The sequence below is a fragment of the Nannizzia gypsea genome, genomic scaffold (assembly GCF_000150975.2).
Source record: "Nannizzia gypsea CBS 118893 supercont1.10 genomic scaffold, whole genome shotgun sequence".
NCBI lineage: Eukaryota > Fungi > Ascomycota > Eurotiomycetes > Onygenales > Arthrodermataceae > Nannizzia > Nannizzia gypsea.
Genome location: NW_003345192.1, coordinates 567,895 through 590,394, shown reverse-complemented (window position 1 = coordinate 590,394; position 22,500 = coordinate 567,895). Strand labels below are relative to the sequence as shown.

At 49.4% G+C, this 22,500-nt stretch overlaps 10 protein-coding genes and 1 non-coding gene across 11 annotated transcripts; 7 read left to right on the top strand and 4 right to left on the bottom strand.

Annotated features, from left to right (window-relative positions):
- Positions 1 to 30: 30 nt before the first annotated feature.
- MGYG_08824 (hypothetical protein) lies at positions 31 to 620 on the top strand (the record flags this gene model as incomplete). Its single annotated transcript, XM_003169230.1, has 2 exons — positions 31 to 366; positions 432 to 620. 2 exons carry the CDS (start codon positions 31 to 33, stop codon positions 618 to 620), a joined length of 525 nt encoding a protein of 174 aa, XP_003169278.1.
- Positions 621 to 1,126: 506 nt separating this feature from the next.
- On the top strand, positions 1,127 to 1,223 carry MGYG_10583. The gene has a single exon. It is a non-coding gene; the product is annotated as a tRNA-Leu (tRNA).
- A 279-nt stretch (positions 1,224 to 1,502) lies between these two features.
- On the bottom strand, positions 1,503 to 6,372 carry MGYG_08823 (multidrug resistance protein 2; the record flags this gene model as incomplete). The annotated part of the gene is made up of 18 exons (XM_003169229.1): positions 1,503 to 1,529; positions 1,582 to 1,901; positions 1,971 to 2,087; positions 2,144 to 2,262; positions 2,314 to 2,350; positions 2,405 to 2,444; positions 2,501 to 2,679; positions 2,732 to 2,771; positions 2,827 to 3,432; positions 3,484 to 3,656; positions 3,712 to 4,300; positions 4,363 to 5,056; positions 5,112 to 5,713; positions 5,777 to 5,831; positions 5,883 to 5,970; positions 6,023 to 6,050; positions 6,107 to 6,184; positions 6,256 to 6,372. The coding sequence occupies 18 exons, from the start codon at positions 6,370 to 6,372 to the stop codon at positions 1,503 to 1,505; spliced, it is 3,909 nt and encodes a 1,302-aa protein (XP_003169277.1).
- Positions 6,373 to 7,096: 724 nt separating this feature from the next.
- MGYG_08822 (3-hydroxyisobutyrate dehydrogenase) lies at positions 7,097 to 8,284 on the top strand (the record flags this gene model as incomplete). The annotated part of the gene is made up of 3 exons (XM_003169228.1): positions 7,097 to 7,223; positions 7,323 to 7,474; positions 7,553 to 8,284. 3 exons carry the CDS (start codon positions 7,097 to 7,099, stop codon positions 8,282 to 8,284), a joined length of 1,011 nt encoding a protein of 336 aa, XP_003169276.1.
- A 230-nt stretch (positions 8,285 to 8,514) lies between these two features.
- On the top strand, positions 8,515 to 12,193 carry MGYG_08821 (hypothetical protein; the record flags this gene model as incomplete). The annotated part of the gene is made up of 6 exons (XM_003169227.1): positions 8,515 to 9,106; positions 9,196 to 9,357; positions 9,425 to 9,643; positions 9,826 to 11,324; positions 11,379 to 11,828; positions 11,885 to 12,193. 6 exons carry the CDS (start codon positions 8,515 to 8,517, stop codon positions 12,191 to 12,193), a joined length of 3,231 nt encoding a protein of 1,076 aa, XP_003169275.1.
- Positions 12,194 to 12,642: 449 nt separating this feature from the next.
- On the bottom strand, positions 12,643 to 13,150 carry MGYG_08820 (hypothetical protein; the record flags this gene model as incomplete). The annotated part of the gene is made up of 4 exons (XM_003169226.1): positions 12,643 to 12,781; positions 12,850 to 12,883; positions 12,937 to 13,060; positions 13,112 to 13,150. The coding sequence occupies 4 exons, from the start codon at positions 13,148 to 13,150 to the stop codon at positions 12,643 to 12,645; spliced, it is 336 nt and encodes a 111-aa protein (XP_003169274.1).
- Positions 13,151 to 13,624: 474 nt separating this feature from the next.
- Positions 13,625 to 14,080, top strand: MGYG_08819 (hypothetical protein; the record flags this gene model as incomplete). The annotated part of the gene is made up of 1 exon (XM_003169225.1): positions 13,625 to 14,080. One exon carries the CDS (start codon positions 13,625 to 13,627, stop codon positions 14,078 to 14,080), a length of 456 nt encoding a protein of 151 aa, XP_003169273.1.
- A 740-nt stretch (positions 14,081 to 14,820) lies between these two features.
- Positions 14,821 to 15,246, bottom strand: MGYG_08818 (hypothetical protein; the record flags this gene model as incomplete). The annotated part of the gene is made up of 1 exon (XM_003169224.1): positions 14,821 to 15,246. The coding sequence occupies one exon, from the start codon at positions 15,244 to 15,246 to the stop codon at positions 14,821 to 14,823; it is 426 nt and encodes a 141-aa protein (XP_003169272.1).
- A 1,674-nt stretch (positions 15,247 to 16,920) lies between these two features.
- MGYG_08817 (hypothetical protein) lies at positions 16,921 to 18,782 on the bottom strand (the record flags this gene model as incomplete). Its single annotated transcript, XM_003169223.1, has 5 exons — positions 16,921 to 17,223; positions 17,247 to 17,408; positions 17,436 to 17,569; positions 17,606 to 18,096; positions 18,175 to 18,782. The coding sequence occupies 5 exons, from the start codon at positions 18,780 to 18,782 to the stop codon at positions 16,921 to 16,923; spliced, it is 1,698 nt and encodes a 565-aa protein (XP_003169271.1).
- Positions 18,783 to 19,484: 702 nt separating this feature from the next.
- On the top strand, positions 19,485 to 20,578 carry MGYG_08816 (hypothetical protein; the record flags this gene model as incomplete). The annotated part of the gene is made up of 2 exons (XM_003169222.1): positions 19,485 to 19,933; positions 20,047 to 20,578. 2 exons carry the CDS (start codon positions 19,485 to 19,487, stop codon positions 20,576 to 20,578), a joined length of 981 nt encoding a protein of 326 aa, XP_003169270.1.
- A 595-nt stretch (positions 20,579 to 21,173) lies between these two features.
- Positions 21,174 to 22,301, top strand: MGYG_08815 (hypothetical protein; the record flags this gene model as incomplete). The annotated part of the gene is made up of 1 exon (XM_003169221.1): positions 21,174 to 22,301. One exon carries the CDS (start codon positions 21,174 to 21,176, stop codon positions 22,299 to 22,301), a length of 1,128 nt encoding a protein of 375 aa, XP_003169269.1.
- Between the last annotated feature and the right edge of the window lie 199 nt (positions 22,302 to 22,500).

The window sequence follows — 22,500 nt, the reverse complement described above, 5'->3', positions numbered from 1 at the left end:
ATATCCAGTACAACCTTTTTGCAGCTCGTCATGCTCCTCTCCAAAGCCCTTCTTCCTCTCGCCCTATGCCTGGCTCCTCTGGCCCAGGCCCTCAGCAACGAAGCCAGCACCCTCATCGGCCATACCACAACCATTGCCCAAAAGTATGAAGATACCGCATCTTCTTTTGATAGCTGGGGCGGCGGACTGATCACCATTATTCCGTCTTTAATGTCTCTCCAGGGTCTGCATAACGCGCAGGTAGCTGCCATCCGCGATGCCAAAAAGTGCAATACCTTTACCCCAGAAGAGAGTGGTCAGATTATGCAAGGGATAGAACGCATTTGCGCTGCTACCAGAAAACTTCACACATCTATTGCCAAGAAGGTATTTCAGCAGTATACTCATCTTCCACCTTCCCTGCCTTCTTCCACGATAACTGACAATTGCAGTCACCCGAGGTGTGCGCAACCGGGTTTGGATACGTCGGCCAAGCTTTTGTTCAGATCATAAAGTCAGACGTAACGAAATTCCTCGATGCCATGGAACCAAATATGCATTCAGAACATTCTTCGAAGTTTCCAGTACTTCATTCACGAAAGGATGCGATTACCCAAGAAATTATGGACAGCTTTCTATAAGCTCTCACCGGTGCCACATGAATCCCGCGGTCTAATATGAAAGAGAATAGTCTTATGGTTGAGAATTCAGCGTCCTTGCGCCAATCTAATGCAGCATGACTTAGCAGGGTGTCTTGTAGTTGATTAAGCCCGGGCCAAAGAAATATCTAGGTTAAAGAGACTAGAAACACTTCCTAACTGTCAAGCAACGATCAACCGTCAACAATGAGAAATCAATCGTTAAAGAAGTATTTCCGATTAACCCCCCAGAGAGTCAACTTAATGCCCCATAGCGTACAACCAACCTGGGCTGAACCATTGCCAAGTGAAAATCAACCAGATGTGGCGTGGTACCCAAAATTGAGGAAACGTCCTATGGATGGAAAAATTCACATCTCGAAATTATGTTGGCTGGTGGAAGCGCCACAGTGATATCGCAAGGAAAGGACATTTAATGTACTGCGTATGTAGTAGTAGTATCAGAATGTCCATGTGACGCACGCACGGCCAGCATCTAGTACGCTTTAGGTAGAGTGGCCGAGCGGTCCAAGGCGCTGTGTTCAGGTGACCTTCTTAGTCATCGCAGTATCGAAAGATGCGTGGGTTCGAATCCCACCTCTATCACTATTTCTTTTTTCTTTTTTTATTTGTTTACACTCTTCTGGTATTGGTTTTTTCCTTACATTATATCCTATCTACACTGATGAATATTTAATTTTGCTAGTTATAGTAGGTAGGTGTTAGTGTATATATATATATATATGTATATTATAGTTGCGATAAGTATACCGAATAAAGTATCTATTAAATAAATAACTATATATAGGAAGAAGGGAGGTTTAAACCAAATAATTCTATAATACATAAGAGTGAAACTCCTAGAAGTGGAGTATATACCTTCTATCACCGATCAAGAGCTTGTGACTCGCACTATAAATTATTAGAAGCAGTTCTATCAATCAGGAATAAAACTTAGACATACCATCTGATAATATACGCCTCGCTTTTTTAGTAGACTATGGTGGCTGCCGCTCTCGACTATGCCCCCGTCTCCGAAGACGAAGATGACATCAGCGTTCTGAACCGTAGCTAGACGGTGGGCGACCACTAGGACCGTTCTGCCCTTTGCCGTACGTTCAATCGCAGCCTGCACGGACTTCTCAGACTCGGAGTCAAGGCTTGATGTGGCTTCGTCGAGAAGCAGCAGGTGTGGGTTCCGTATCAGAGCCCGGGCTATACAGATACGTTGCTTCTGGCCTCCGCTCAGTGCCAGCCCTTTTTGTCCGACTTGCGTGTTGTAGCCTGTCAAGGTCAGTCAGGGCACATTGATCAGGGTTGGGCCTAGAGTGGGAAAAAGAAATACAAACTTACCGTCTGGAAGAGATGCGATAAAGTCATGGATCTCTGCGTCACGACACGCTTGATGCACTTGTTCAGTCGTCACGGCATCTGGCTTGATCCCCAGTGTGATATTGTCTCGGATGGTTCCTAACACCTCTTCTTCAGCATCATTACCAGGAAAAAAAAATGATAAACAGCCGTACCTTGATATAGTGTAGGTTCCTGTGATACCAAAGACATGGTTTGCCGGTAGGGCTTAAGATCAAGTGAACTAAGCTCCGTTCCATTGAGGCGGATATGCCCTCCTTGGTAGTCATAAAATCTGGGCTGTATTAGCCTCCCATCACACGCCTGGATATAGCAGACCACTTACCGTTCAAGGATCGATATGACAGATGTTTTCCCGCAACCTACAGCATGTCAGAGCGCCTATTAAGTGACAATAACTTATGGTAAGGACCAACCTGAAGGACCAACGAGGGCAGCAAACTGCCCCTTTCCAACCTGTGGCATCAGTTAGTTCAGCAATAAATATGTAGACAAATGACAGATGAACATACTGTGAACGACAAGTTCTTGAAGACTGGAACATCTCGAGAAGGGTACGTGAAGTCGACCGATTTGAATTCGATCTCTACACCACCCTCGCATTGACTAAGGATGGCCTTGTTCTTGTTGTCATCTGGCGCAGGCCGGATACTCATGATTCGGTTCGCAGCGGCTTTGGCTTGGGCCAAATCTGTAGCCGATTAATTAGTTCCAATCGCAAGATACTAAGAGAAGCAACTTACTCGGGCTGATGCTTCCAAAGTGTCCCGCTGCTTGGCCTCCCTATACACCTGTTAGTAGTGAAGACATGTTATTAGGGTGTCGATGACCAACGTACTAAGACAACGGCAATGTAGATGACAAAAAACTGCAGGACGTCATACTCGTGCGTACTGAGAAGCTGGCCGCCATACCAGAAACACAGGGCCATGCAAGGTAACTCCATACTATCTGATGCCGCAAAGACGAGAGCAGCAACCCTAGCCTTGACAAAGGCAGACCGCACATGATTCTGCAGCAAACCCGAATACCTCTCTGAAATACTGCCCTCCAGGGTCAGCGATGTAACCGTTCGGAAAGCTCCAAAGGCCTCAGATGCAAACTGTGAACTCTCCTCAAACACAGCGGCGTTCATCTTATCGAACTGAACCTCATATCTAACCCGGACAAACATGGCAATGATTATCAACGGGAAAGCTGAGAAAATAGCAACCAGGGTCAATTTCCATCCAAAGGCGAATGAGATGGCTATGCAGCCGATTACATTGAAGACAGAGATGATGGGAAACGCCATTGTTGGCCCTAGGAGTTCCTGGAGCTGAGTTGAATCGGAAGAAATGCGCGATGTGAGAGAACCTGCGGAGTTTTCATCTTTGTCGAAGAAGGCTATGGGTTTGCGGATCATACTATCAAAGTACTCTTGCCGGTACGTCGTTGACACATACTATACAACGTTAGTACACTTGCAATTATATCATGAAAAAGAAATACGTACGGTGGATATCGACATGGACATCCAGCCTAGGATGAAATAGAAAAACGCAACGGCGAGCGCGAGGACGAAGAACATGAGAGACCAAAAATTTGTTTTTTCTACCAACTTAGAGCCGGTAAGTTGGAAGACCGTGATGAGCTGAGAGAAAAGATAGCTCTGAATTGAATATCCAGCTACCGGAAACGTTTAGCAAGGCATGATGTAAATGGGTGCAGGGAAAAAAATTACCTCCACAGCCAGCAGCTCCAATTAGGACACCCACGTATAGAATCCAGTATTTGCGTTGCTCCCACAGCAGGACACCGACAGAGTCGAAGAGGGATAATTCCTTAGGCGGCTCCTCGGGTAGAGTAAGGCCCTGCTCCAGATCTGTGTCTTGGACAGTAGATTTTGTCCTGGACATACTCAAATGAGGACCATCTTTTTCAGTCTCCCTCTCAGCTTGTACAGTCTCGTTGTTGCCATCTTCGTCCATGTCAAGTTGCTGGTTATGCACAAGGCTGTGGTATAAGCCCTCCTGAGCAAGTAGTTCTTCATGAGTACCTGACTCAATTGCAGTACCTTTGCGTAGGACGATGATCTTATCTGCCTTTTTGATGGTAGACAGTCTATGAGCGATAGTTATGGTAGTGCGACCCTTCGAGACCCTATCAAGTGCCTCCTGAACGATACGTTCGCCTCTCACATCGATGGCACTAGTAGCTTCGTCGAGAATGAGAATCAACGGTCTCTTGATGATACTGCGAGCAATGGCAAGTCTCTGACGCTGACCGCCACTAAGCTTGATTCCATTCTCTCCGATCATCGTATCGTATTTCTATACCCAATGTTATGACAATGATCGTTAGATATACTAGAGTAATGCATTGGGAAACTCACCTCCGGCAGCTTCTCGATAAATTCATCGGCAAAAGCTTCACGGCAGGCCTCAACGACAAGCTGACGCTGGACATCTTCCGGCTCATTCTCCCATTGTGATCCAACAAGACCAAAGGCGACATTGCGGAATATGGAGGTGTTGAACGAGAATGGTTCTTGCTGGACGAGACCTATCTGAGAGCGCCACCACTTGAGATCAAGCTCGTCGATACAGTGTGGCCCGATCATGATCGATCCAGCGTTTTCCTTTCGTTCTTCATTGTCTGGCTCGTTCTTTTCATCTTTGACTTCGCTGTCTTTTTCATTTTCTTTCGCTTTCTCTTTCTTTTCTTTCACCTTACTAAGGTCCAATTGATCGGAAAGCTGGTACCAACGCTCAAGCAAGGCGATGATGGTGCTCTTACCACACCCCGAGGGCCCAACAAGAGCAGTGACCTTGCCAGTAGGGAAGACGAGAGAAAGGTTGTCAAGGATGGTGACTCCAGGCCTGGTTGGATAAGAGAAAGTGACGTCCTTGAATGCGAGCTCTCCACAGCTAGCGACATCAATATCCTTGATACCATCTGTCTTGACTGGGGGTGCATCAATGACAGAAAAGTAGCGAGCAGACGCAGCAATGGCTTTTGAGAGCGCAATTATCGGATTGGCAATAAATGAGACTGCCGAAACCACGATGATGACCGAGAAGATAACCCTGTAGATGTCAATATAAACAAGTTACGTATGAGCGTGACAGAGGTAGGACATACGTAGCAACTGGCCCAGCATCAGAGACGTTACCGGCTGTGAACTGCTTGACACCGAACCAAAAGGTAAGGGCGAAGTTACAGTACATGGCGAAATTGGTCGGTCCCAGCTGAAGGCCAACGACCGGAGAAATCTGGAGACCCTTACGTCTGGCGTCTGCAATGTGACCGGCGTGACGGTCGACGAGATTTGATTGCGCACCACAAGCAACGACGGTACGGATAGACGAGAGAGCTTCACCCGCCACGGATGTGGCACGCTCGTTGGCAGCCTCGACGGCCTTGAAGAAACGTAGGTAGAAGGGGATGACCATGGAGTAGATGAGTAAGATGAAGAGCAAGCATGACGATGAGACCAAGGTCAAGGACCAGGAGCGAGAGAAGGCGACGGCGTAGGCTGCAATGACGAGTGCAGCCGACTGGACAAGCACTGCAAGTCTGTCTGATATGCCGGCCTGGATAAGATTGGATGATGCAGTAATGGTGTCCGTCGGGCGGCCAACGGGCATGGCATCGAGGTAGGCGACCGGCTGGCGGAAGAGAGCCTTTAGGTAGGCCAGGCGCAGATTTGCTGAGATGCGGATTCCGCTCGTCCGTAAACAGAACTATTGATCCATGTTATTTTGATACTCCGATAGATGGGTATAGATGGGTATAGGGGTTAATACCATTGAGACATAGCTGAGCACAAACTTGCCGATGAAGAGGTAGACGATGAAGAGGCTATACTTTCAGTACATCCACACATATTCCTGCTCAGGAAGAAAGACTTACACATTCTTGTTGACAGCGGCCCTGAAATCCTCCGGCGAGACAGTAGAGTCAGGCAGGAAGAAGTTGTTGAAGTCGGTGATAAGGGCGCCTGTTGGTCAGCCACGCTACCAAATTACTGACATGTGCATCATTGAACTTACCAAAGACGATGTTCATGAGAGGGAGGGCCTATCACTATCAGTATACATAGATACATGTGTAGCTAAATGGACGAGGAGACGTACGATACCAGCACCGGCAGAGCAGAAGAAGGCGAGGCCCATGAGGGCGAGATCCGCCTTGGTGCCATAGGAAAAGATCCTCTATGGAGTACTCGAGTAAGCATCATCATGAAATACAGCCAGACCAGGCACCATTCAAACAGCACACTCACCCAGAGGTTCGAGAAAGGCGCCTTTTCTTCTTCTTCTTCTTCCTTTTTATCTTCCTTCTTGTCTTCCCCCTTTTCTTGTTCTTCCTTGCCCTTCTTTTTCTTGTCCTTTACAGCCATGTTGAAGAACGATTGATATGGTTAAGGTGTGAGGACGAGTGTTAAGCCACTTTCTCGCCCATCTTCAAGCCTTTGTATCTTTTATATTAGCTACTCTTGTCTTAACCCTGTAGCCGCTGATCTTGTGGTTGCCTGCTGCCTGCCCTTATTACCAGTGTATCAGCGGCATATCTGCCTGTTTTCGGAACACGAGAGAGGCTCAAAGGGACCCGAGGACACCGATGACTAACGAGAACGGCTTTCCATCGCTAGCTGAAGGATCGCTGAAAATCATATCGCTTTTGAGGCTGGTAAGTCAGGGGAATGTCGAAGTCAAGGGGGAGGGTGGATTACATGGGGAAGTAAAGGGGCTAAGTTAAAGTTGGCTAGTCAGATGCCAGGAAATTTAAGTTAAGCTCTCTTGACCTGGATATAACTGCGAGTGGTTATAATTACTTGCTTTTCTATTGGCAAAGTAATAAGTAGCTTGTATTAGTAAGAGATTATAACCAATAAACGTCAAGAGAATCTAAACCAACTTCCAACAAGCCTTAGCTAATCTTATCTAATCTGAACTAACCTCGGCTAGGCTCGGCTCGGCCGCCCGCCCGCCGCCCTTTCTGCCGCCTGCAGCGTGACTTCACCCGCGCGCTGTTGCTCTTACCGACTCTACATAGAGACTTGCCTGGCTTGAGTTCTTCGCTTCTGCACAATAGACAGATATATAGACATAGAGACAGCCGCCATGATGAATAGACTGCTGCCACGGGCCGGGGCCTTCTCTCGCCAGTCCAGAGCCTCCTCTGCCCGCCTCTTCTCCTCCTCCGCCCCGCGCAATGCCACCTGGGGCTTCATCGGCCTCGGCCAGATGGGTATGTTCGATACTACTCCCGGTTGCCATTGAGCATTGATCCTTGGGCATTGAGTACCGTGAGTTGCTGGTGTCGATACAGCCTCTAACTGATGAATAGGCTACCCCATGGCCAGGAACCTGAGGGCGAAGATACCTGCATCGGACACCCTCTTCGTCTGCGACTCCAATCCAGAGACCACCGCCAGGTTTGCCGCTGAAACCGAGAACGTCAAGGTCGCCTCTGGGCCCAAGGAGCTGGCCGAGCAGTCGGTATTCACCCTACACATATATATGCACACGCGTATATACAGATATAGAGCTAGAGAGAGAGAGAGCTAACGACAGTAGGATACCGTGGTGACGAGTCTGCCGGAACCGCAGCACGTCAAGAGCGTCTTCCATGTCATCCTCAAGGACGGCCTCCCCAAGCTCGCCCAGGATCGCCTCTTCATCGACTGCTCGACCATCGACCCGTCGTCCTCCCGCGAAGTGGCCGCTGCTGTCCAATCTACCGGAGCAGGCCGCTTTGTCGACGCCCCCATGTCCGGCGGCGTCGTTGGTGCTACTGCTGGAACCCTGACCTTCATGCTCGGTGCTCCTTCTGATGTCCCTGGGCTAGTCGAACGCGCAGAGGCTGCGCTGCTGCTAATGGGTAAGAAGGTCTGGCACCTCGGTGACCAGGGGGCAGGTCTCTCCGGCAAGCTCGCAAACAACTACCTCCTCGCCGTCGCCAACATAGCCACCGCCGAGGCCATGAACTTGGGCATCAGATGGGGTCTCCAGCCTGCTGTGCTCGGCCAGATGATCAACTCGTCCACGGGCAGATGCTGGTCCAGCGAAGTCAACAACCCGGCTCCCGGTGTCATTGAAGGTTCTCCCGCTTCCAGAGGGTACACCGGCGGCTTTGGTGTCAGTCTCATGAAGAAGGATCTCCGTCTCGCCGTTGAAGCTGCAAGGGAGTCTGGCACTGCCCTTGAGCTCGCCGACACCGTCCAACAGGTCTATGAGGCTACCGAACAGGAACACCGTGGAAAGGACTTTTCTGTAGTCTACCAGTACCTCACTAGTAAATCTAAGTAGCTTCATTAATCCGTTTTCCGACTATGTAGAATGTGCCCGTGTGTCTGTATTTAAATGTAGATGCAGCTGTAGATGGATGTTGAAGTAGAGTGAGGCAAGTGCGTCATAGCCAAGTTAGTCGACAGCTAGTTACGGAGTGTTTAACAAAGTTAACTAACATCAACACCAACATTCAACACACTCCACCAAACGACGGTAGCCAAATCAACCTCGCCTATGCAAGATGTAAAATGGCCTACGTCGTCCCTATCCACAGCGCCAGCAGCATCCGCCACGCCCTCAGAGCCAGATTTATCAGTCCAGACGAGGACTGTCTTGTTGTCGCGTCAGTCCCCTCCTTCTCCACGCCCTCTCTCGACTGCACCCGGCTAACAAGTCCTAGGAAAGCAAACCGGCTCGAGCTTTACACTCAATCAGCCGACGGCCTCATCCTACAACACTCCAGAGCCATCTACGGGCGCATCACTCTCCTCCAGAAGCTGTCACGGCCTACTACTGCCGGCCCGGTGCTGACAGACGTCCTCTTCGTTGGCACAGATCAGTACGCATACTTCTCCCTCACCTGGGATGCCGCCCACGACCAGCTACGCACCGAGCGGAAGTACATCGATCTGGCAGATGGATCGTTACGGGAAGCACATAGCGATGATAGATGTCAGATTGACCCGTCCGGCAGCTTCCTCACTCTCGAAGTGTACGAAGGCGTTGTCTCCGTCATCCCACTGGCCACCGCAGATTCGCACAAACGGGCCAAGTCGGCCGCTTCAACTTCAGCTTCTACGGCTCCTACTTCAAATAGAACAGCTAGGAGAGCCGCTACAAGTCCGAATTGAGGAGTTGATGGTTCGATCTTCTACGTTTCTAGACCAGGAGGCTTCTCACACACCCACGATTTGCGCTATTGTATGAAGACTCTCAGGGCAAGGTCAGGCTCAAGCTGCGGGACCTTAAGCATACCCATGCAGTCGTTACTGGCGATGGGGGGAGCGCAGCTGAACTAAAGGATGTCACCACTCTCTCGGATGAGCTGGATCTCGGTGCTAGCATCCTTATTCCTGTTCCGCGTCCGCTAGGTAGGTTGTTTTCTTATTGCTTATATACACAGTACTTTACAAAGGCACAACCGGCTAACAGTTACAGGCGGCCTACTGATCATTGGAGAGTCGTCAATCAAATATGTGGACGTCTCCAGGAACGAAACAATTTCAAGGCCCCTGGCTGAGTCCACCGTATTTGTGGCCTGGGAGCAAGTCGACGGTCAACGGTGGCTGCTAGCAGACGATTACGGCCGCCTCTTCTTCCTCATGCTTGTTCTCGACGCTGACAATGCCGTCGAATCATGGAAGGTCGACCTCCTTGGTGAGACCTCTCGCGCGTCAGTGCTTGTCTACCTCGATGGCGGCCTTGTCTTCGTCGGCTCCCACCAGGGCGACTCGCAGGTCATCCCAGATTAAAGAGGGCGGTTTCGACCTTGTCCCAAACAATCTCCAATATCGCTCCCATTCTTGACTTCACCGTAATGGACATGGGTGACCGTTCAGGCACCACTCGCGAGTTCTCATCCGGCCAAACACGAATCGTCACCGGCTCAGGTGCATTTGGCGATGGTAGCCTGCGCAGTGTCCGCAGCGGTGTTGGAATAGAAGATCTCGGTGTTCTTGCCAGCATGGAACATATCACCGACCTCTGGGGATTACGTTCTGCTTGTCCTGAGCCCTTTTATGATACCCTTCTCGTCTCCTTTGTCAACGAGACTCGAGTATTTCACTTCTCTCCGGATGGCGAGGTAGAGGAGAAGGAAGACGACTTTCTTGGTTTAGTCTTCTCTCGAAGTACCCTGCTAGCTACTAATATACCTGAAAACCGCATCCTCCAGGTGACCGAGAGCACAGCTAAAGTGATAGATCTTGATAGTGGCATGGTTATCTGGCAGTCTTCCCATAATGAATCCATCACCTCCGCCTCGGCAAATGATGACTATCTCGTCCTCGTCCTCGGAGGCATCCGTCTTGTATGCATATCCCTCTCAACCTTCGAGCAGGTCGGGAGCAGAGACTTTGAAGTAGACAATCAGGTCTCTGGCATGACCATCCCTGCCTCCCCAATACAAGCATGCATTGTATGTCTCCCGCAGTCTGCTGAGATCGTCATTTTAGACCTTCCTGGCCTCGAAGTAAAGAACAAGCAAGCACTAGGCGAGCCTGGTGAAGCAATCCCACGATCTGTCATTGTGGCAGAGATACTTGCTGGCAAACCGCCTACCTTGTTCGTTTCAATGGCTGACGGAACCGTCTTCTCTTTTTCTTTCGACATTAATACCTTTACCATCTCTGGGTCTAGCAAGATTACGCTGGGATCTGAGCAGCCCTCGTTCAAGAAACTTCCACGTGGTAATGGGCAATACAACGTTTTCGCAACATGCGATCACCCGAGCCTGATACATGCATCGGAAGGAAGAATTGTATATTCAGCAGTCGATTCGGCCAGCTCCAGCCGTATCTGCAGTCTCAACACCCAGGCTTACCCAGGCTCAATCGCGCTGTCAAACCAGAATGAGCTGAAGATAGCGCTTGTGGACGAAGAGCGCACCACCCAAATCCATACCTTGCCCATGCACGCCAGCGTCAGGCGTCTGGCTTACTCTCCCTTGGAAAAGGCATTTGGTCTAGGAACAGTAAAGCGAACGATTTCCAATGGAGTCGAAGAAGTAAGCAGCTCGTTTGTATTGGCAGACGAGATACACTTCCGGCCACTAAGCACCTACGACCTGCGCCCAGACGAACTGGTTGAGTGTGTTATTCGGTCTCAGGTAAATTGTGGTAAAGACGAGGTAGGCAATCTGATGTCCAAAGACTTGTTCTTTGTCGGAACAGCCTTCTTGGATGATGTAGGCGACGACCATATCCGTGGCCGTATCCTTATCTTCGAAGTGAACAAGTCTCGAGAGCTGTCTTTGATTGTTGACAAGTCTCTCATGGGAGCTTGTCGTACCCTCGCCGTAATGGATCCTAGCCTGCTAGTGGCCGGTTTAGTCAAGTCGGTCAGTATAGGGATATACGCTTCCACCAGACATTATATACTAACACTTCCCTAGGTCTCTGTGTTCAAACTGGCACGCGACAGATTTGGAAACATTTTTCTTGAAAAGCATACTGCATATCGAACATCTACCGCACCAATCGATATATCTGTAACTGGCGACACAGTTGCAGTAGCAGATGTGATGAAAAGCATGTCCCTGGTACAGTACACTCCGGCTGAGAAAGATGAACAAGAACCCAAATTTGAGGAGATAGCACGGCACTATCAGACTCTTTGGAGTACGGCTGTGACTCTTATTGAAGAACACGTCTACCTTCTTGCCGACGCGGAGGGCAATCTAGTGGTTCTACAGCAAAACACAACCGGTGTAACGGAGTCAGATAGAAAACGATTGCAACCTACCAGTGAAATCCGGCTAGGCGAGATGGTCAATCGAATCCATCCAATAACTGTGCAAACACATACAGAAACAGCCGTTTCTGCACGAGCGCTACTAGCAACTGTACGCCTTCCTATCCTTCATTTGGCAACCCTGTGCATAATCTAACAGTTTAACAGGTTGATGGCTCCATTTACCTCTTCGGCCTTATCAACCCAGCCTACATAGACCTCCTACTCCGGTTGCAGACAGCCATGGCCAGCATCACCGTAAGCCCGGGAGAAATACCGTTCTCCAAATACCGGGCGTTCAGAACTACGGTGCGCCAATCCGACGAGCCTTTCAGGTTCGTGGACGGAGAGCTCATCGAGCGTTTCCTTTCATGCACGCCTACCATGCAGGAGGAGATAGCCAACAGGCTCGACGATAGCAATGTTACCGTGTCTTCATTGAAGGAAATGATTGAAGAACTGAGAAGGATGCATTAGAATTAGTTACGAATTTAGCGCTGACATGGGTATGGTTCTTTGATGTAGATGTTAGAGGTAGAGAGGCTTGTTAGCGAAACACGGCATGGAAAATGACGATATTATGCAGATAATGCACGATATACCTAGTTTTCTCCCGCCATTCTGTGCTTTTATCAATCATAACCGCAATTTCAGACGAAGTACTGTATCCAGTAACGTCCAAAGGGCAGGTTGGCCAGATGCTTGGTACTCGATGTCATGACGGAAGGTCGTTAGCCCATCGGCTCGTCCTCTTTCCAACATGATTCAGTGTATCATGCAGACCGTGACTACTCTCGGAAAGACCTCCATCGCAGCTTGGCTAGGTGGCCATATCTCTAGTGAGTGCTGCTAGAGATAAATGATTGTCCAGTTAGATGGACAATTTGTATGGTTCCAATGCCGAAAACTCGGGCCTACTATTAAGGTCACCCGTTCTTGGAAGCTCGCTTCTCCCTTTCAGCTTCCAAATGGTCGTTGTATTCACGCAAAATCGACTCGAGGCCTTCGTTACGTCGCGCCAGGAGCAGCACATCAGACGCGTTAATCGTCGAACGGCCCGCATGGCTAATAAACGAGTGTATCAGCACTACACTTCGTATGATACCAAAGCAACAGCCAGCGTGTATACGCACTTTGCAAACATTTCTAGATCCTGGCCAACCGTTTCTGTCTGGTTCGTTAACCACTATCCTGGACTATCCATGAGCAATTCAACACACCTAACTGTGCCCAAGTAATCTCTACCAACCCCGCAATGAACTGAGGAGTCACCTCAGTATCAAAGAGGTCCGCATGTTCGCGAGTGAGGTTGCCCAGGGTATACCAGAGCATCGCCTTCAATTGCTAACATGATGGGTTAGCCCCTGTTAACTAGGTATAAAATGGATAGCCTACCTTTTTTGTCTCCTGCCCATCGTCATTACTAGGCGCCATTGTCATATGTCTGCCGCTTCCTCTTGCGCTCTGCGTGGCCTCTACTTCTCTTTCGCCCTCGAGTGTCAACAACTTTTGAGGCCGGCTTCAAGTCGCTAGTCCACCTAGATGGGCAAACGCGATGTCACGGGACCGGAGAATCCAGAAAATCCGAGTCCCGTTACTTTTCCCTCCAAGATTGTCCCGAGACCAACATCCGCCTTGTCAGGTTGAAGAAGAAGAAAAGAAGAAAAGCCTCGCTAAAAGGAATAACAGCCTGTCTGAAGGAGTATTTATTTACCGTGCTGCCCCCGCTGCCTCAATTGAGAGGTTTATTTTCTGTCAAGAACAACTGTACACCCAGTGCATCTCTTTGATCAAACCAGAAGACCAGAAGAGACAGACAGCAACATTCCAGGTCTACATTCTAGCTACAGCTACGGCTACATAGTCCATCCCTGGACGGAACTTTCTAGTGCATAGCGAGTTATTACAATGGCAGACTTCCAGTTTACCAGTGTGACCGACACGCTGTATACCTTGTACTCGAACTTCACCAACAACATATCCGCTTCAGTCTCCAAACTCACCATACAAGATTACATCCGCCTCGTCTGGATCATAGGAGGCTACTACTTTCTCCGCCCATACCTCGACAAAGGTTTCAGAAAGCTCTTTGACTCCGGCCACGCAAAGCAAGAGGCAGAAGAAGCCGCTGCTGCCGAAGCGGAAGGCAGAGCGAAGCTGTCAGCAAACGCGTTGAGGCAAGGCGACGTCGCAGATAGTGATGAGGAGGAGGAGGAAGATGAAGGAGAGTCTACTGGAGTATCGAATTGGGGCAAAAGTGCGAGAAGAAAGCAGCGGAACTTCATGAAATACCTAGAGCAGGAAGCTGAGAGGAAGCGAGCAGAGGATGACGATAAGGATATTGCGGATTTGCTTGAGGATTAAACCAACGCCTGATCTGCTTGCTACACACATATACCACCACAATCAGCTCTCTCCAATTAATTTTCCCTGGTTGAGAGGATGAGAGGCTCTCCCTGTGTCGAAAGTCGCCATCCAGGCTCTCTACATCCGCCACATCCGCTGCGGTCCTCCACTCTACCTACCCCATGAACAATCAGCCAGCCATATCATAATAACAACGCCTTACCAACAGCCCAAGGCACCGCTACATCCACGTTTTTTCTTTACGCCAAAGAGTCGCCTTTTAGCCTCCATATGCTGTTGGCCACCATCATTGTCCGCCTCCACACAGAAAATGGATAGGATCAGAATACCGTAGTATCTGTACCGGAAATGCGTAGATTTGTAATACCACCGGCATACTGATTTACTAAGATTGAATGTATAATTGTCGGAGCGAAGAGAGACTATTAAGACAAGATTAGGTTTTACATATTGGTGGAAAATTTCAAACTGAGAGTCTCTCTTAAATTTCCTAGTTGGTTGGCTGAGAAGGATTCCGATTGGTTGAAACATCGCTCTGATTGGTCAGATTGAACTCTTTGATTACCCTTTTACGATTGTTATAGGAAAATTGCGTATATAATTACCAAACATCAAACTGCTTACGTAAGGAACTAATATCAGGTGGCTTATGTAGCCTTGCTTTGCTTCTTTATATTGTAGTGATACAAAATATATTTAGAATAAAACAAAACAATAGGGAGACGAGTGGTGAGCACCTAGTGCTCGCTTCGATGGCGGCGGCGGACCTCTTGGCGGGCGGAGGAGCTTTCCGCCTGGGTGGTCGAGGCGGAGGCGGAGGCGGTGGAATGGATGGAGGGGTGGGCGGAGACAGAGGCAGGGGCGTTGGCAGGCGCGGGGAGTGCCCTATTCAGGGCCTCAACCCGGTGGAGGAGGGCGCTGGCGGCGCCGGCGAGCATTGTCAGAGGATGGTCCTGGGCGGCCGGGGCAGCGAGCCTGACGGCGCCGGCGAAGCAGGTCAGCGCCGACTCTAGGTCGACCAGAGGCTGCTGAGCGGCGGCGGGGATGGGAGGAGCGGCGGTACCGGCAGATGGCGGGCCGGCCGGCGCAGCAGGGGCTGGGAGAGAAGACGGAGTGGCGCCAGCGCGCCTCTCGACGTCTTCTGCATTATACCAAAGATACATCGTTAGCTAATAGTCCTTGACATGTAGATATACCCGTCAAAATATAGCTACGGGGAGAGGGAAAGGGAGGTTATATCTTACTAATCCCAGCACCCTGCTGCGCCTCCGGGGGGTTGGAGAGATGGGAGGATCGGCGGAGGCTAAGTAGACTTCCATGTTAGCATTAACTAGTAAGGGAATTGATCAAAGGCATAAGAACAGCGTCCAACTAACGGGTATAGAGGGCCGAAAACGGCCGCGACTGCGCATATGACTGCGCAGAGACAGCTCACAACCGCCAGCCCAAAGAGGGCGTATTCCATCCAAGCTCTCATGGTCTCTTCTTCTTCTTCTTCTTCTTTTCCTTCTTCTTTTCTTCTTCTTCTTCTTAACGCGGAGGAGCAGGAGGCGCAAGTAGTTCTCTTTATCATCAACGTCGTGGCCGAAGGAGAAGAAAGGAGAGAAAAGAAGGGGAAAAGAGAAGAAGAGAAAAGGGAATTTGTATAGGGGAGAAGCAGCAGGACACATCACGACGAGCAGGACAAGCAGCAGGACAAGCAGGACAGGAAGCGCCTTACCGTATCTTCTTGTTAACTAAATCTCTGACACCCAGGGAAAGCGCCCTCAGGCAAAGAGCCATGGCCTGCGGGCTCTTGTAGAAGCAGGGATTGCATAGATCAGAGGGCACGAACGGAGGCCACGGCCGCAGGCAAGTCGGGCATTCTCTATTATCTTTTGCGGGCGATGAAAAGCATGGGCGACGATGGCAGCGTGAGCAGAGCTTTAAGGGGGAAATCGAGGGCCTCGAGAGTGTGTCTGAGCTACATAGCTCTGAGGCTACGGAGGTGCTTGAGCTCAGAGGGTATAAAGCCTCATACGAAGGGGGTTTTTCTGGCATTTTGTCTTGTCTTCAGGTATAGCAGGTATAGCAGATAACTATAGTTAACTGGCACTGGTATATAACTAGATCTTTGAGGTATACTATTTTTTACTTTGGGCAAAGGACTGGTTTAACATGTAGGGAGGTATCAGGGGGGTATCTTCAGGGATATAATTGAAGTGACCAGGAAGGCGTTGTATAAGCAGGAGGCTACATATAGATATATATGTAGCCTCCTGCTGGCTGTGGTTAGCTATGATGCAATAACCAGCACATAAAGAAATGCCACCGGAAGAACTCTTATTCCCCTAGTAACTAAGTACCATAGACGTCAGAAACGGATACATGGATGAATACGGAAAAGAAGTAAAGGCGAATCGACTGTGACAGTTATATATATATATATGTATATGTATATGTATACGTATACGTATACGACCGTCGCGGTGATCGAGAAGTTGTTGAATATCTGTCAAATATAACTATAACTAGTTATGTATTAGTCAGCCTCGCTACGCCTATTTGGACATGCACTAACTAGCAACTACTGACCGCAGCATCTTCAATCAACTCATCGATCTCCTTTTTGACAATACCTTAAGGCCTTGATCGCAGCCTGCTACCTCATCGAACCGCCCTTCTGAAGGGCCAGGCAGGACGAAAGCAACTAACTTCTGGTCATGTTTATCCGGAATGCAGTCGACTACCAATTATTCAGTTATTTAACCATTCCGCCTTTGAAAGACAGGAATATCGATTGCCCAGTCCAGCAAAGTCGGTCCGAGATGGCTCATCTTTCACACTGCTCCGCTGTCCTACCACCTCATCCAGCGCCCATGCGATGCGCTCGGCCCCGGTCCTTGCACCCTCGAGGTTCTGAGCAGCTGGGCCCAGCCGCAGCGCCGCCAGTCGACCCGTGCAAAGAGCGGAACGGCGTCCTTCCACATCAAGTCGTCCGTGATGCAGGGAAGGCCGCCTTTGTCTTCGATCGGGTAGCCTTCATTGATATGCCTCAACATAGGCATCTCCTTCACATTGGATCTCACGCCGGTTGCGAAGTAGACATAGTCAATGGCAGGCAGATCTGGGATCGGAGGCTCTGTTGCGATAGCCCAAGTCTTGGGATACCGGATCATACTGCTTTGTGGCAAATCTCTGTGCGGGTGTGCAGCGACAGTCGACTATTGGCCATGTGCTTTTTGATGACCTTGTGGTACCGGGGGTTGATGCTGCCGCCGTTTCGAGCTTCATTGATCATGTCAAACCGATCTACCGATTTCCTCTCAGCAAACAAACAGTCAATCTAGAATGCGCCCTTGCTTAAGCTTACCATCGTCTCCATCTGCTGACCAGAAAGCAGCCTTTTCATAATTCCTGAATTTCCCCACCCAAGGCAGCCCGACATCGAAGTGCTTGACTGAATGCACCACCACAGGGTTAGTTGATTGCTTGATTCTTCTACTTCTACAGAGTAGTTAGACGAATGCGTATGACACGTACTTTTCAGGTCGCTCCGCATGAGAAGCCAGACTTTGGTGACGCCTTTTCTGATCACAACATCGGATATCTGCGCAGACGTAAGTCCGCCGCCAACCACCAGGACATGCGTCTCCTTGCCATTGTTTATCATCTCTCGCAGCTTTGGGCTCGGAAGCGTTTTGATGTCAAAGATATGGTCTGCGCCCAAGCTTTCATCAGCCGAGAGTTTCCACGGGTAGACCTTCTCCTCGCCTGTGCCGACAGCCAGGACCGCAGTGCGAGAAAAGAAGGTGTCCCCTTCTTTGGTTGTCACGGTAAAGATCTTGTCGGTTATGGGAAGTTCGGGGACGTAGTCGAACTTGATGCTGTTGACGTTGCGCTGCAGGATGTGGCCAGGCTTGTCCAATCCGTATCTAGAAGCGACAGCATCACAGTAATCAAGAAAGAGCTCGGTTCCGGGGGAGTAGTAGTCTTTCCGGTCCCGTTCGTCGATTTCAGGCTCTCCCGTGATGCTTTGAGATCGTTTCATATCAGCTTGTAATTCCACAAGTCAATAACTAACTAGTTATTTAACTAGTTAATCCACTCACCGCGCGTTGGACTTTTTCTTCTTTTTATGTTTGCTCAATTCGCGTCCAACACAGTTATGGAGTTCCCAGAGCTCCTTCTCCCGCCCTGTTTCCCTTGCGTACGCGAGCATCCCATCTCGATCTCCGGGGTCGACATGGAAAAACATCGGGCTCCTGAGCTGCTGGATCTCCAACATCTTAAAATATCTTCTCCATTTCGACAGCCATCGGTCCCCCGACGAGTCCAATACAAGGGTTGAGAACAGCGGCTCCTTTGCTGGCGAAAAGACGGGGCTTTTGTGCCCGATTTGAATCCCAGGGTATCTGGCAGCCTTGACCCCTTTCATTTTACGGTGGTGCGCCTGCACGAGTGCCATCCGCCCGCTGTGTTTCTTGATCCAGTGATACCGCTGATGTTCTTCATCCGTGAACATGGCTGAAGGTGTTTCCTCATTCAGTCGTGAAGCAACTGCCAACCCGGCCGGGCCGGCTCCAATAATGATCACGTCAAGAACAGCATTTTCATCAGGCAGTGCCGTGGCGGGCTTCCCGTTGATAGTTATAGCCATATTGGAAACCTTTCCAGAGCAATACCAGGCTGCAAACAAATGAGAAGCAGTCAGAGCCATCCATACTCAGCTTCCTTTATATCGCTTTTGCCGGCGAGCCTCCTTTCACCCCAAGGTCCTCGGCTTCCGCCCATCATGCCGCTGGGGACGAGATGCAGGTGTAACGCCCGCATAATGCCCACCGGGTACTCGCTGTAGGCTTGAATGGATAACTCAACAACCAGCGTTGAGGAGCGAGCCGGAAATCGTGGACTTTGTTGCTCATACGGTCCTTGCTAAGGGCCATCAATGGGCGTGTATCCCCCGCCTATCTGGCTATGACATGGTACGTGATGAACGATATACATCAGTACAAAACCACAGTCATCTTCTACGACTAATATATTAGAATGTTGCCATTAAAGTAAAATCATATATTGTAAGGTGATTAAACCAGGTAAAGGGACGCTTAGATGTAAATATGACATCGCTGCCACTGTTTTTCTTTTTTTGAGACAGTGGAAAAGGCGCTTTTCTTTCGCTGATTTTGAGGGAAGCTTTTGCCCGGGGAAAGCCGAACCACCACCACAGGAAAAAACAGAGGACCAGGGCAGAGGAAATGAAAGAAATCCAAAGTAATATGGCAGTTTACTTTTTTCCTAATACCCCTTCCCCTGTTTTTGTTCCCTGAATACCCTGATACCAGCAAGTCCACGGACTGTTTCCAATCTATACAACCATTACTACACAGCACAGCCAGCTGCTCAGCCATACCCAGAAGCCATGGCATCCGACAACGCCCTCCGGCTGACGGGCTTCGGCTTAAGGATGCTTCAGCTCTCTTGTTCACTGATCATCGTCGGGGTCTTTGGTTATTTCCTCGCTGTCTTTGCAGACCATAACGCGCATGCGCCGGAATGGCTGAGGGCTGTTGCTGGGATAGCCGGAGTAGCTGCTATTTATGCCATCCTCGCATCGTTTTTCATTCTTGCATACGGAGGTCCTTTATTCTTCTCTCATATATTCATGTTGTTAGACGGAGGTTTCGCGCTCGCGTTTCTATCTGTCTGTATTATGACTCGCCACGGTGCTCTGCCTTGCACCAGACGCCTGACTACACCCGTTGGAAGCAGTGCTGCAAAAGACCCAAATGTTGCTTTCGGCGAAGGTTTTATAGGGATTGACAGAGGGGATAACCTCACTTTCATGCGATATCTGTCTACCGCGTGCAAGTTAGAGAAAGTGGTCTTTGCTGTCTCTATCATTGCAATGTTGGGCCCCCCTTGTATTTCCTTTCCTATACGCACCCGACCCGCTGGCTAACTATATAGTTATATCTTCTCAGTGCCCTCTTTTTACTCTCCATTCCAATACAGAGAGCGTTCAAAAAGCGACAGCGGAGTTCAAAATCTTCGTCAAGCCCTGTTTCCCATACGTCAGCCGGCTTCCGCCAACGTTTCTGGCCAAGGAGACGGCAACACCAGGGCCCTTCTTCTGCAGATCCCGCAGTTGAGTACAGCCAGGCACCGCTATCTTCCGGTGCAATATCGCTGGAGGACAAGCCGAAAGGGGAAAAACCTCGCTTTACCAGCATTCTGCAGCGCTTGAGGAATGGTAATAGCAGAAATGTTGGTCCAGAAGATATTCAATTACAGCAGGGTATCCAAAACAACAAACCCCTATCTGGATTCAACCCCAGCTATGGACCCGGAAAAAGTGCATACACTGTTACCAGTGCCGAGAGTCCTATATCGCCTGCTTTGCCGGAGCCAGCCAACCCATGGGCAAGGCCCGAATATCTGGAGTATACCTATGGCCAAAGAGGTATAGATGTGGGTGAATATTCCCGTGGCTATGGATACGGACCCCATAGATAGTGATTACTTTCCCCTGTTTCTATGTTTAATATTTTATCCATCGTTGTCCGGGTTACGATATCCAGTCATGAACAAACAACACCCGACTCCGGGGCTTCAAGGTCCAAAACAATACTTAGTTGGGCAAGGGGCTACAGCTATATACTATCCATAGGCCGTTGTTGACATTATTTTATTACATACCCTTATTATGCATCCCTTTTGAAACAGACAGACAAAACACGGTTAAATGAAACCCCTTCCAACAAGATAGCCAACTGGCACTGCAAGTGATGCATCACCTGCTCGCTTCACTATCCTAACTATCTTCATAGCTTTGTGAAGGAAGCTTTTGGATGTAGCTAGTGTGCCCGGCACTATCCACCATATCTTTTATTCTTGGTGTGGCCGTATTAACCTAGAAGATTCTATTCCATCAATCCCACGGCTGGCTACAGATATATAAGTGCTGCAAAACTAGAACCCCTTTCTCAACAGTCAACATAAACCAATGCTTCAACACTCCCCACTGGCTGGGCCAATAACTGCGAACAGGTTTGATACTCGCAATAATAGTATCCCACCGCGTCAAGTGATAACTAGATAGGGAGTCACCATGAAGCTTCTCGTTGCCTTACATATACTCCTTTTCCACGCCTGCCATACTGCCTATGGCCATATGCAGCTGGCAAAACCATTCCCCGTCCGAAGCCCCCTGAACAAGGAAAATACGAATAAAGATTATTCGTACACATCTCCCTTGCGCTCGGATGGCTCGGACTACCCTTGCAAAGGGTATCATAAGGATCCCTTCAAACCAACAGCACAATACAAGGCAGGACAAGAATACTCAATAGAGATAGCTGGAGGCGCAACCCACGGTGGTGGATCGTGCCAAATCTCACTCTCATACGACTCCGGAGAGACTTTCAAGGCCATCAAATCTTTCATTGGAAGCTGCCCCCTATCAAAACAATACAAGTTCACCATCCCGAGCAATGCACCTAGCGGAAACGCCCTCCTCGCCTGGACCTGGTTCAACCGCCTGGGTAACAGAGAGATGTACATGAACTGTGCACATGTTACAATATCGGGGTCGAATGATAGTTCTGCTGGCAACAGCAAGGTGGCTCTCTCAGGGCAAGCAGCTGCGCTTCAGGGGCTCCCAAATATATTCCTGGCGAATATCAATCAGGCACTACAATGCAAGACTGATCACAGCAAGGAAGTCGTCTTCCCCTTTCCCGGACAGTCCGTTGAATACGGTGCTGGTGCAAAGGGTGCTACCGATAAAGGGTATGCATGCGCAAGCAAATTCGAGGTACCAGAGCCAGCACCGCCGTCACAGCCACCAGCTCAATCGTCCTCCGAACCGGTCTCAAAACCACCGCCAGCGCCGACAGCAACCTGTGTATGTCCTCTGGTGCTTAGCAGCCCACCAGCTGTACAAACGATGCCACCTTCGCCACAAACCACTGCGAGGAATGGTACAAGAGTTTGCCGTCGTCCAACATCGTCCAAGCCCAGCCTCCCGCCTCTACTCCCAACCACGTTACCACTACCCGCGGGCTCTAGTAACGGAACATCGTGTACTCCAGGAGACATCAAATGCGACTCTGATAGCTCGTTCTTTCTATGTTCTGGCCCAATTCTTGGGTACATAAAAATAGGGAATAGGGGCAAATCCAAGGCAAATTCCGTTGTTCGGAACAACCCCAATTCAGGTCACGGAGTTAACGTCTAACAATGCTAACACGACATCGGCCTATGTTTAGGGAGAGAGACCCAGGGGAGACGTGAGCCTTTAACGTAGAATGTAGAAGTGTGGCAGATACAAATGACAAAGCGTATCCAATTTACCCCTATTCTAAGCCCTCCAGCTGCAAAAGTTACTAATTAGAACCGACAGCTGATAGCTGAATATTTTATAAACGACAAACAAG